Source organism: Heteronotia binoei, chromosome 6, assembly GCF_032191835.1.
Source record: "Heteronotia binoei isolate CCM8104 ecotype False Entrance Well chromosome 6, APGP_CSIRO_Hbin_v1, whole genome shotgun sequence".
NCBI classification, from domain to species: domain Eukaryota; kingdom Metazoa; phylum Chordata; class Lepidosauria; order Squamata; family Gekkonidae; genus Heteronotia; species Heteronotia binoei.
This window is the reverse complement of record NC_083228.1, coordinates 84,821,681-84,835,386: the sequence shown is the minus strand read 5'-3', so window position 1 is coordinate 84,835,386 and position 13,706 is coordinate 84,821,681. Positions and strand designations below refer to the sequence as shown.

The following is a 13,706-nucleotide window of genomic DNA, read 5'->3' as shown; positions in this document are numbered from 1 at the left end:
AACACTCTGTGTCACACAGTGACCAAAATACACACACACACACACACACTGTGGCTAATAGCCAATGAGGGACCTCTGCTCCATACTCCCCCCCCCCCCCCCCGTGGCTTCCTCTGGAACAACTTCTTGGAAAAGGTCAGGGGTTCCTGCTATCCTTGCTCTCCAGTGAGGCTTTAAGAGAATTAGTCCATAGAGTTATGGAAATAGCATGAGTCTAAGCAACTGAGGAATATCAGATTGGTCTTTATGTTTGTTTTATCATATTGTTTTTATATTGTTACAATTTGCCAGTGATGTTCAGGAGAAAGGCAGGAATATTTCAAGCAAACAGATATCGCATTATACTGCAAATGTGCTACATAGTTTATTTTCTATCCGTACACTTTTTGTGGACTCTGAAGAGTCCATGTTCTTATTTAGTTTTACTACCATTTCTCACATTTATTGGTGCACTTTCAATAAAATAAAATCTGCCTTTTATTTAAGGAATACAAGTCTTGTTTTTAAATACTGTCAGCGCACATGGCTAGAGCAGGAGAGCTTTTCATGTTGCATTCTTTAAGCTATATTGAATCTATTAAAATGAACAAACACCTGCCATTTGCAAAAGAAAAGCAACATTTGTAGATGCTATTCAGAACAATTTTCATTGGCCACTTCACCCAACAGTTCAGCTCACTGGAATAAGGATGTGGCCAAATGACATTCAAAATTGCATATTTATAATGTGAGCTCAGATCCACAAGATGCTAACAAAATATTTTTACTGATCTAAATCCTACACTCAGATTCAAGTATAAACAGCATATAAAAAGGAACCCCAATCCAAGTCTGTGTTCCGGAATTCTTGCAAGGTAACTTTACTTAATATTCTGAAGCAATGTAGACACATGTCCTTTGATAAATCACAGACATTACTTCTTCCTAAGAATCTGGCCACGAAATACATGTTGACAGCTGGCTCCTTACGTATTTTGTCCTACCAACAAAGAGGAACAGAGCACCAATTTTCATTCCTGTGGTATGTATTTTCTTGAAATTGCCACTAGCAAAAAGGCTTTAATTCAACAGAGTGTTTTCACGGGCAGAAGGATTTTTACTTCTAGAGCACAGCTTTCTCCCCACCACCATCACCACAGCTCAAAATACCTCTAAAACTGGGACCAGGGAGGCAAGAAAATCATACTCCTTGGGCAGAAATACTCCCAACTGCAGAAGTGCTCCATGGATGCAAACCACAGGCTCCCACTCCAATACTGAAGAGAGTGCAAGAGTAAATTATGTTAAAAAGCACCAACTCCTGCTAATCTGGGCAACATTGATACCTGCAAACCATGACTTATGATTATGATCTTCCTGCTTCCATTTACTTCCAAGAGTCTCTAGACTCTTTACATCATTATGGATGAGAACTGAAAAAACAACTTTAGAAAGATTCCTGTTCTGCAGTACAGCTAGACAAGTACGATAGCTAGTTATTTCCAGCATCTATTCAGATAGGGGAGTTTGTCTCAGGCATCCAAGGTATTTTAGGAATGATGATTACTCATATGACATCAAGTCTATGCAGTCATAAGAAGTTCAACAAGTGCCTCAACACCAAACTCAGCATGCTTTAATGTTTTCAAAAGCAGCTTTATGAAGCCATATCCTATGGGCAGATAAAATACTACATCTGGAAGCACACTGCCAAATACACTGATCACTCCTTCTGTGGTTCACCTTCATTAGATGCAGTCATTCAGTTGCTCACAAAATAATCCCGCCTAAGAACTCTGCTGCATTCATATTTAATGTCCTCAAGGAGAAAGACACTAAACAACTCTCCGTTTATCTTAAGTGATGTGAAACCATCTAAGAACGATATCCTAAGGGTAACTCTCTGCTTCCAACAAACTGATTTCTGTAGTGTTTAAGATGCATTTTTCTGCTGCTCTGGGCACTTGTAATTTCAGCCTAGCCATCAGAAAGTGCACAGTACTGCATTGTTAACTGCACTAAAGTAGGAAAGAAAATAAAATGAAGGTAACTTGAGAGCTACATAATAGATGCCCAAGTTTTCCATAGTACAACGTGACTACAGCAGTTATAACTTTTACCATAATGCTAAACACATTTGTATCCTATCTGTTTAAATATCATGCAGTCCTAATGCAGAGTTACTCCAATATAAACCTATTGATTACAGTAGGCTTAGACTGGAGTAACTGCAAAAAACTGTAATTTCAGCTATTTTTTAATAGAGAAAAATAATAATAAGATGGTATGTGAGTGCTGGCGGCGGCGGAAGAAACTCAGTTGAGCATTTTGCAAGATTTGCTTTTGGTACCAATAGAGAGAACTGCCATTTTCCAGTCTGAGAAGAGTTCAAATTGCTACGATTGTCAATTTCCCAGTCTTCTTTTCCCTTTAAAGTCCGAGTGACTTCTGAACAATTTGCTTGGCTATTTTGTTAAACTGCTCTCTATCCTCCCGCCACATTTTTGAGGCATCCACATTGGCTCCACTCTCGTCATTTGGTTCTGAAATGGGAAAAAGAAAGGGCAATGGGAACAATTAGACAGCTCTCATACCTTTGAATTATATCTACTTCAATGGAAAAACAACTAAGAGGCTTGTGGCACCAAATTTATTGTTGTATAAGAATTACACTCATATACACACATATACAAGCACGTACATGAATATGCACACAGAGGTACAAACAGAAGCCTAGTGGAGGGGATGGATGAGATATTACAAAAAGTACTAGAGAATGGTGGTAGACTGTTAACTATGAGAACAGTTTTTCTAGCTGAGGATCTACATATACATTTGTTCCATACCTGCCAGCATACTGACCACTGACAAGAGGATCTTCTCTACACTCTGTACAGGGCTCCATCGTTCAGCACTGCTTTCATAGCCCATGGGGTCATCTCCAGGGGCATGAAGAATAGAGATGCAAACTCTGCCATCTGGATAAACTGAAAAGAGGAACACATACTTTACAAGTGAAGTACTATGCTCTTTGCATACTCAGGAGGAAACAGCTGAAGATTAAGTTTCCTGCCATAACTGCAACAAAATCTCTCTAGTCCAGGGGGCTCCAACCTTTCTGAGCTTGTGGACACCTCTGGAATTGACACAGTCTGGTGGGTGCAGCTACAAAATGGCCACCGCAGGAAGCAGAGCCAGCCACAAAATGGCTGCCATAGCTTACTTTTAGTCACACAGTGAATATCCTTGTGTGGTGGTGGCAACTCCTGCCAAAGCAACATCTTAAAAAACTGCAATGCCAATTAAATCTCCAACAGCCAATCAGAAGTTTTACTGGGCAAAAGTTCCACTCACTTACTAAAAACACTTGGCGGGCATCAAGGTGCCCATGGGCGTGACCTTAGGGACCCCTGCTTCAGTCTATCATACTGCTAAAAGGTAGTTAATTTAGGTAACCACAGGATATTCAAGCTCTAAAACCATTCTGTTAATAGATGGGGCAACAAACAAATATGGAGATCAAGATAAAGTTATTATTATTATTAAATTTTATTTGTATCCCGCCCTCCCCGCCTAGGCAGGCTCAGGGCGGCTAACAACATTCAGTACAAGTAATTGCTTAAATATGTGAAAAATATCAGGCTTAGAAAGAGCCTACCTTCAAGAAAACTATTAATGAATATGATGTTGGAGAAAAATGGGTCTGAAGTTCAGGGTCACAAACTGTTTCAACAAACTAAGGACTGAAATAGTTTGGAGGAAAATAAACTTCTAATATAAAATTATGTCTTAGATCCAGCATGAACAGCACACTGCTCAAAGAACAAACTTCCTTGTTTCCCTCTCTCCTGCTGCCAGCTGCAGAGCCCATCAAAATAATAAATCCCTGAAAGCAGCAAAAGGTGGCAAGGACTTGGGAAAAACTGCTTCTTCTTTTCCACTGCAGAAGAGTCTATAGTTAGGATTAAACCCATTATGACAACAACAGAATATATCCTTGGCAGTTCTAGGAAACAAGTCATCATTTACCAGTGAACCCCAGGTGGAACATTTCATTAGATATCAATGATGAAACATCCATTTCTTAAATTGTATAATCCAAAATACAAGATGATATAATTCAAACAAGGGCATCTATACAAAAACCAAAGCACAGACACACACAGAATGCCTGGCCACAAAGAAGAAACAAGGTAAGATTAATCTTTCCTGTAGACATTAACTATGGAAAAATTTATGATCTTGAATAAGGAATCGCTTTTTGTTCCTACCCAAGCGAGACTCTGAAAACTAGAGTAAAAATGACTAGATGCAGACAGATTTTTGAGACTGTACAAATATCACAAAACTACAATATTAGTTTGTAATAAAAGGTCTGTAACAAGGTATGGACTCCATTAATATGTTTGGAAAGCTGGGGCAAGGAAAAGGCAAGAAACTATAGGAAAAGGACAATAAAAGCCCCTAGATCAGTCTCAATAGGAATAAGATTATGCTTCTGTGAATTTCATCCAATTTCTCCTCATCATAGCCCCCTAACCTGGGAGCTTTTTTACCCGTGGGTTTCTTGGATCCCTGACAATATCTGCTTTAGGTTTACAAACAGCTGAAGTGAGAAGGGGAAGGTGAGAACAGAGCTGCCTTTTGCTTGGACAATAATAGAATCCAGCCCAATATTTTTTAAGAGCCCAGGCTAGTAGTTTCTTGTTTCATACTCCCCAAAGATAATCTTATGGCTAAAAGAGAAACACATTTTTTCTGGATATTATTTTGAAAAGGTGCAAAGAAGACGAATCGAACCATTAAGACTTTTTCAATAAATCTTCTGTGCACCTTTTCATCATGCATCAGGGTGTGCATCCTCTTTTGAATCTCTGAATGGGATTGGAGGCAGATCATGCTGGAAATAAACATGGTGATGCTATTCTAACCTGTTACTGTGTAAAAGATTTGGCTCACTTATTTTTTCTAGCATGGTCTATTGGTCAGAGTGTCAGGTTGGGTTTGAATCCCCACTCTGCCATGGCAGTTTGCTGGGTGACGTTGGGCCAATCACATACTCTCAGTCTAACTTACCTCACAGAGTTGTTGTGAATATAAAATGGAGGACAGGATAATGATGCAAGCTACTCTGGGTCCTCATAGGGAAGAAAGGCAAAGTATAAAATGAAGTAAGTAAAATTTACTCCCAATACTATTTTACCATCCAGCCAGCCACCCTCCAACCAAATACAGTACTTTAAAATGGGCCACTAAAAACTGCCAAGCACATTTTCCAGTTTTCCCTTTAGCTAATATCTATACAAGTTTGCAACTTGTTAGGTGCTATATATAGGCTGTTGCCTTTACAACAGCTTCATAGCCCTAGGGTAGAGATTGATTGCTGAGGGGAAGAAAGGCAACATATGGATGGATTAGTATTACTTGTGTGAAGGATTAAGGTAAATAGAGCAAAGAAAACAGGATCTTGCAAAATCACAAAGCAATACAGTTTGCAAGTTTAGGAATAGAACTACCATTCTATACCTTCTCAAGTTGTTACGTCAATATACCCGTCAGACAAAAAGCAGATAAAAATAGAGTTACTGGCAAATAACATTGCTGAACCCAGTGGAACAATAACAGAAGGAAAAAGGAGGGTTTCAATCAAGTTATCAGAACTCTTAAATCAGAACGAAATGTTCCAAAATTCCCAGTCTTTTGTTACAAAGGACGTGCAAAACTAGAGCACCCTCTAGCACTGATGAACTGCCAAATAAAATGAAAGATAGATCAAGTTACAGCACTGTAGGGAAAACATTTGCAAATATATTTCCTTTTTTTGCTTGAAACAGCAGAAGAGAGTAACTTCACACAAACTGGCCATAATAAGGGCCAAGACAGACAAGAATATGGAAGATCTATGACTGATCTCTAGTGTGTTACTCTTTTACAGGAAGGACTGTAACTATACCGTGGGGTTAACTCTTTCCCCTACACTCTTCCACTGTAGGTGAAGCACAGGTTCTCTGTATAGTCTCAGTATATTCTCTCCACTGCATGAAACACTAGGGGTGGGTTGTTTGAAGCCAGGAAAATGACACAATTGAGAAGAACCTTCCCTCCAACACACCTACTGTGGCTGTTATTTACAAAGGGAAAATCTTCCCAAGTCTTGTTTGGCTGGATTGAACATATGCATCAGGGGTGGCCAACGGTAGCTCTCCAGATGTTTTTTGCCTACAACTCCCATCAGCCCCAGCCAGCATGGCCAATGGCTGGGGCTGATGGGAGTTGTAGGCAAAAAAACATCTGGAGAGCTACCGTTGGCCACTCCTGCATTACATTATTTATTTATTTATTTATGTTATATTTATATTCTGCCCATTCTGTACAGACTCAAGGAGGCTAACCATAAAATAGACAGTAAACAAAAGCAATATTAAAACAATAAAACAATCAGATAAATGGCAATGGTGCTACTTCAGGCAGATCATGTAATATTTTCTTTCTCACATGCACAGATCCTAGGCAGTTAGTAATAAAAGCACAATGGATTCAGATGTGGTGGTAGCTCTTTCCCATTAGATGTTATATGCCATCCAAAACATTTCAGTCCTGCAGGCTCTGCAGAACTGCGATAAATCCTGCAGGGCCCTGATGGCTTCTGGGAAGGTGTTCCAAAGTACTGGAGCTGCAACTGAGAAGGCTCTTGCTCTGGTGGAGTGGAGCCTAGCCTCCTTTAGCCCAGGGACAGCTAGAAGATTTTGAGAGCTTGATCACAATGCTCTCTGGGGAACAGGTAGGTCTGAAGCCATATAGGGCTTTGAAGGTTAATACCAGGACCTTGAAACAGATTTGGTACGCAACAGGCAGCCAGTGCAGCGCTCTCAGCACAGGCTGAATGTGCTCCTGACAGGGAAGCCCCATTAGTAGCCTGGCTGCAGCATTCTGCACCAACTGCAGTTTCCGAATCTGAGTCAAGGGCAGCTCCACAGAGAGAGCATTACAGTAATCGATTCTTGAGGTGATCGAGGCGTGGATCAACATTGCTAAGTCACTGCGTTTACTGAAGGTGAAAAAAGCAGCTCTGGCAGTGGCTGCTACTTGGGCCTCCATAGTTAAGGAGGACTCCAGAAGCACTCCTAAGCTCTTAACCCTCGACGCTGGCGTCAATGGCACCCCATCAAAGGCCGGCAGAGGGATCACCCTTCCCGGGCCGCTGCAACTTAGATAGAGAACCTCTGTCTTACGTTGGTTTCAGCTTTAGCCGGCTCAGCCTGAGCCATGATACCACAGCTTGAAGCTCCAGGTCCAAATTCTCTGGGGCGCAGCCAGACCGGCCACCCATCAATAGATAGATACTGATGACAACCCAGCCCATACTGCCTGACCATCTGGGCAAGGGGGCGCATATAGAAATTAAACAACACTGGGGAAAGAACTGCCCCCTGGGGCACCCCATAAATAAGTGGGTGTCTCTGGGACAGCATTTCCCCAATCGCCACCCTTTGTCCCCGACCTTGGAGGAAAGAGGAGAGCCACTGTGAGGCAGACCCCTGTATCCCCACGTCAGCAAGATGGCTAGACATCAGCTGGTGGTCGACTGTAGCGAATGCAGCCAACAGGTCTAATAGGAGCAGTACTGTCGAGCCACTTTGATTCAGATGTCTCAGGAGGTCATCCATGAGGGCAACCAGCACCATCTCCATTCCATGGCCTGGGCAGAAGCCGGACTGGAACAGGTCCATTATGGAAGCGTCCTCCAGGAAACCCTGTAACTGTATCGCCACCGCCCTCACTATAATCTTACCCAAAAAGGGCAGGTTTGACATAGGCCGATAGTTGGCCAAATTGGTCGGTTCTAAAGATGGTTTCTTCAAGAAAGGGTGGGTCACAGCCTCTTTAAGAGGTGTGGGGAAGACCCCCTCTATGAGGGATCTGTTGACAATGGATCAAAGTGGATCACATAATGCCATCCGGCAAGCTTTTATCAGCCAAGACGGGCACAGATCCAAAATGCAAGTTGTAGGGCGCACATTATAAAAATATTCACAGTATTTGAAAGAGAATTTAGAGCTAGGTCACAATTGCTAAGCCCTGTGGTGCAGAGTGGAAAAAGACAGGTTGCTTACCTGTAACTGTAGATCTTCGAGTGGTCATCTGTGCATTCACACTCATGGGATAGTGCGCTTGCGCCGATCCCCGAATCGGTATCTGAAAAGCCCGGGATTTTTCCGCGCTCGGCGCCACTGGGCATGCGCAGGCGTCCCAATGCGCATGCTCACCGGCGCGCGCGCGGGGATCCCGCCAGTTCCTTCCTGACCGCTGGAAGCTCCATACTGGAGGGAGACCGTCAGCAGTGGGGAAGGAGGGCGGGTAGTGTGAATGCACAGATGACCACTCGAAGATCTACAGTTACAGGTAAGCAACCTGTCTATCTTCTTCGTGGTCTCTGTGCTTCACACTCATGGGAGATTAGCAAGCAAAGCATACCTGGAGGTGGGAAGACGGTCAACCTGAAGAAACAGCTTGCAGCACTGCAGCTCCCAACTGAGTCCTCTGCTGAGCATGCACGTCCAGCGCGTAGTGCTTCATGAAGGCATGCGGAGAAGACCAGGTAGCCGCCTTGCAGACATCGGAAAGGGACACACCCTTCAGGAATGCCACCGACGTGGCCATCGCCCTAGTGGAGTGTCCACGAACAGGTCCAGGTAAAGGCTTCTTTGCCAACAAATAACAAAGTTTAATCGTCTCAGTAAGCCACTTGGAAAGTCTCTGAGATGAAATCTTGGACCCTAACTTAGGGGCAGAGTAGGAGACAAAAAGCTGATTGTCCTTACGAAAACCCCATGAACGATTCAAATAAAACAGGACAGCTTAACATCTAACGCGTGCAACCTACGTTCCTCATCGGAGGAAGGACTAGGGTAAAATGTGGGTAACCAAACTTCTAAGTTAAGGTGGAATTGGGAAACCACCTTGGGGAGAAAAGTGATGTCCAGAGCCAGGGAGACCCCTGACTCCCTAAAGGCAAGGTAGGGGTAGTCACAGCGCATCGCCGTGAGCTCCCCCGCACGACGTGCTGAGGTAATGGCAACCAAAAATGCAGTCTTCCAAGACAAAAGTTGTAAGGAACATGTTGCCATGGGTTCAAAGGGACGACGAGTCAACTTGTCCAGAACCAGAGTCAAGTCCCACAACTGTGGGGGGGATCTAGAAGGGGGGTTAAGGCGAAACAGTCCCTTCATGAACCTCTTGGAATGAGGGTGAGCGAAAACAGAGTAGCCCTCTACTGAACCATGGAAAGCAGAGATAGCTGCCAAATAAACCTTGATGGAGGAGAATACCAGCCCCTCATCCACCAAGGATAAAAGAAACTCAAAAATTGCTGGAAGCCCAACAGAATCAGGCGGCCTAGGAGAGGCAGCCACAAAGTTACTAAATTTCTTCCACTTCCTCTCGTAAGAGGCACGAGTGGAAGGCTTCCTGCTGCTTTGGAGGACTTGCTGGACCCTGGTGGAAAAACCTACTGGTCGATGAACCACGCCGTCAGCTTCAGGTGAGGCACGTTGTGGTGGAGTACGTGCCCGCCCTGGGCCGACAACAGATCCGGATCCGTCGGGAACTGGTAAAAGACCCCCCTCGACTGCTGGAGCAGGATCGAGAACCAGCTCTGACGGGGCCACCAAGTAGTCACCAGGATACAACGTGGCTTCTCCTGTACTAACTTGTGGACTACCCTTGTCAGTAAAGGCAAGGGTGGGAACATGTAAAGGAACCAGCCCCCCCACTGAAGTAGGAGTCCGTCTCCCAACGAGGCTGGATCCGCACCTCCCTTGGCACAGAACAAGGGGCACTTTTTGTTCTCCGCTGTGGCGAAGACATCTAGCTGTGGGTACTCCCAACGCTGGAACACCGACTCCAGGAACCGCCATTGCAGTTCCCATTCGTGTGGGAGAGCTCCACCCCTGCTGAGAGAGTCCACCTGAATGTTGAGGACCCCCGGCAGGTGTGTTGCCTTCAGAAAAATGTCCCACTGGAGGCACTCCGTCCAGAGATCCATCGCTAGCGAGCACAGTCTGCGGGACATTGTCCCCCCCTGTCTGTTTATATAACACAGGGCAGTGGTGTTGTCCGTAAGCAGTGCCACAGTCTTCCCCGCTAACAGAGGGCGGAAGGAGCGGAGGGCGAAGTGAACCGCCAGCAGTTCCAGGTAATTTATATGGCACCGACTCAGTTTTGGAGGCCACTGGCCCCCCACACATAGGTCTTCCAGGTGAGCTCCCCACCCCCACATGGAAGCATCTGTGGCAATAGTCACGGTAGGGGTTGGTAGATGAAAGGGAGCCCCTTGACAGATGTTGCTCTCCAATCCCCACCATTGCAGAGATTGGATAGTCCCAGGTGGGATGGAAAACCTCTTTCGAGGCGAGTCTCTGAGAGGACGAAAATGAGGTAAGAACCACAGTTGCAGTCCTCTCATTCGCAGTCTTGCGAAACGTAGCACGCTTGTCGTCGCAGCCATCAGCCCCAGCATCCGCTGGAGCTCCTGAGCCGTGCCCCACTGCCGCCTTTGAAGAAGCTGTACCAGATTGATGATGTCCTTCGCTCTCTGCGAAGGAAGGAATGCTCGGTGTTGATCTGTGTCCAGCAAAGCCCCTATGAATTGAACTGTCCTTGATGGAGTCAGATGGGACTTCTCCAGGTTGACCTGCAATCCCAGGGTGCCGAGAAGACGCAGAGTGATGGCAATATGCGTTGTCAAACTCTTCTTCGACTTCGCCACAAGAAGCCAGTCGTCGATGTATGGGAAGACGACAACTCCCTGAAGACGAAGGTGGGCAGCCACCACACTCATCAGCTTTGTGAACACCCGAGGAGCGGTAGACAGTCCAAACGGCAGGGCCCTGAACTGGAAGTGCCGAGCACCCACTGCAAACCTTAGGAAACGCCTGAATGCAGGGTGGATGTTGACATGAAAGTAGGCATCCTTGAGGTCCAGGGTCGCCATCCAATCTCCCTGATTGATGAGAGGCAGGATAGTCTGCAGGGTAGCCATTCTGAACTTCTGGTACAGAATGAATTTGTTCAGACTCCGAAGGTCCATGATAGGCCTCAAACCCCCGTCCCATTTGGGGACCAGGAAATAACGGGAGTAGAAGCCTCCTGTCCTGGCCTCCGGCGGAACTACCTCTATGGCTTGTTTCTGTAGGAGGTTGTTCACCTCCGCCAGCAGAGGTGGGGAAGGGGGAGTGGTAACTACCACGGACTGGTTTGGGGTCTGAACAAACTCTATTTTGTAGCCCTCTTTTACGATGGACAGTGCCCACCTGTCTGTGGAGATCAACTCCCAGGCAGGCAGGAAGGGGCGTAGGCGGATGGAAGAGCCAACAGTGGGAGCGGTGACGCGTGCTTGCAGGAAGTCAAACCCCCTGCTTCTGGGGACGAGCCCCCTTAGACTTGTTGGAGGACTGGGCCCCGTAGCGGTTCCTGCCGTTACCAGAGTAAGAGGGTCGTTCAGGCTGTGCAGCCCGGGGACGCCATTGTTCAGGGGAGAACCTTTGATAGGGCTTCTTGGTCCAGGGCTTAGGCCACTGCTTGGACCTAGAAGTTTTGGGGGGTGGATTGGATGCCCAAGTTCTTGGAGGTCTTGACGCTCTTATCGAACTCTTGCAGCGCCGTGTCAGTTGTGGTGCTGAAGAGCCCGTCACCCTCAAAAGGCAGGTCCTCGATGAAGGTTTTTGTGTCTTGGTGGAGTGCCGTAGACCGAAGCCAGGAGTGACGCCTAATGCAGACTGCAGAGGTGATCTGTTTGGCTGAGGCTTCCACCATGTGTTTCGCTGCAGCCAGTTGTTGTCTGGCCACAGCGAGACCTTCTTGCTGTAACTTAGTTGCAGCGGCCCTTTTGTCCTCACCTAGAGAAGAGAGGAACGGGGCAAGTTGTTCCAACACGGCATACTGATACCTAGCCATGCAGGCTGCATAGTTAGATATTTTTATGCCGAGTGCCCCAGCTGAGTAGACCTTGCGGCCCATTCCGTCGATCTTCCTCCCTTCTTTGTCCGGTGGAGAGGAGTGAACCTTCCTAGCCTTCGAGGAGGAGGAGACTACCACCGAGTTGGGACGTGGATGGGTGAATAAGAACTCAGCCCCAGTCTCCTGGACCCTGTACATGTGGTCCAGCCGCTTGGATGACACCGGCATCGAAGAAGGTTTGCTCCAAGGTTCCTTGACCACTTGAAGGATCACCTTGGTAACCGGCAACGCGACCGCAGTGGACGTGTTCTTTTGCATTATATCGAACACGTTGTCGTCCACTACGGGTTCTGGCTGGGTCACAGGCAGTCGGAGGGTGGCCGCGATGCGTTTCACGAGGTCCCAATACGACTTTAGATCCTCCGACGGCGAAATCGGAAGATCCTCAGCCGTCTGGGAGACCGGTGAAGGCTCTAAGTCCTGAACTTCGCCGTCCGACTCCGATGAAGAGTCTTGATGGGTGGAATGCTCTGACAGGATCGGGGTCGACTCTCGCGGTGGCAGCTGAACCGGCGGTGGTCGACGCGGAGCTTCAACCGGAACTAACTGTCGATCCGGGGGGACCGACACTGATGCCGACGCCTTCCTGGATCGGTGCGAGACCCTCGACATGGAGGAGTATTCCGATGCTCGCTCCCAGTCCTGGTAGTCCTCCGGGTGCCGATGACAGGAGTCGTACCAAGAGTAGGGAGGTTGCCACCTGCGTTGCTCCCATGGTGGTATTGGGAAGCATTGAGGCGCATGAAACCGCTCCAGTTCAAGTCTGTCCCGGGGTCTGAACGGGACCGACGGGACTACCGGTGCCGACTGTTCCACCTTCGAGGTCGATTCGCTAGCCGAACGTCGACGGGACCCAGAAGATGACGAGCGCTGGGTCAGGTCGATCTCCGGCTCCTGCTCCGATGCCGACAGACGCTGCTGACTCAAAGGGCTTCGGCGTGGAGAGGCCATAATCTTCTTCGGCGGTTTAGGGATCGCCGACGCCGGTGTACTGACCGACAGGGAAGGAGTGTGGGGCCGCTTCCGCTTCTCCTTCGATTTCGCCTTCTTAGGAGCTCGGGTCCCCGAGTCCTCTCGGCATTTCTTAGCGGGCGTATCCACCGAGCCCTCGCGGGAACGTTTTGTGGAGCCACGCTCTTCCGGCAGATCGGGCAAAGTCAGTATCGGAGCAGCATCGGCCGATGCAAGCTCCTGTGCCGGGGCGTCGGTCGATTTCGGTACCGATGACTCCATCGGTCTATGAGGCCGAAGAGCCGACTCGATGAGTGCCGCCGATAAACGAGCCGCCCGATTTTTTCTGGTCTGCTTCGAGAAGCGGAGACAGTGCGGACAGGATTCTACTCGGTGCGCTTCTCCCAGGCACAACAGGCACAGGGAATGGCCGTCCGGAGGGGCGATCTTCTTTCCACAAGCACGGCAGCGCTTGAAAAACCCCCAGCGACGTTCCATAGAAAAAAGCCGCACAAAAAACTACTCAGAATGATCCGAGAGAAAACGGGGGAAAGCGGGAGCGAAGCACCCCAAGGGGCAGTTCGCCAGACAAACAAAGAATGCTTTTTTTTAAAAAAACTAACACTAACTATACTAAACTATTAATTTAACTAACTAGCTAACAACAATAAATGGGCTAGACGAGAAAAAGGCAAAGCCAAGAATTCTCACCGACCGGAGAAACGGAAAGGAAACCTCTCAGCGCAGCAATCAGAAAA

At 47.1% G+C, this 13,706-nt stretch overlaps 1 protein-coding gene across 1 annotated transcript in view; it reads right to left on the bottom strand.

The window, feature by feature from the left end:
- Nucleotides 1–223: 223 nt before the first annotated feature.
- UBE2G2 (ubiquitin conjugating enzyme E2 G2) overlaps nucleotides 224–13,706 on the bottom strand; it is a 35,440-nt gene continuing 21,957 nt past the window's right edge. The window contains exons 5-6 of the mRNA XM_060242034.1: nucleotides 2,826–2,966; nucleotides 224–2,522 (exon numbers count right to left, since the gene is read on the bottom strand). Coding sequence (XP_060098017.1) covers nucleotides 2,410–2,522; nucleotides 2,826–2,966 — 254 coding nt within the window. The 3' untranslated portion in view covers nucleotides 224–2,409. The remainder of the gene's footprint in view (nucleotides 2,523–2,825; nucleotides 2,967–13,706) is intronic.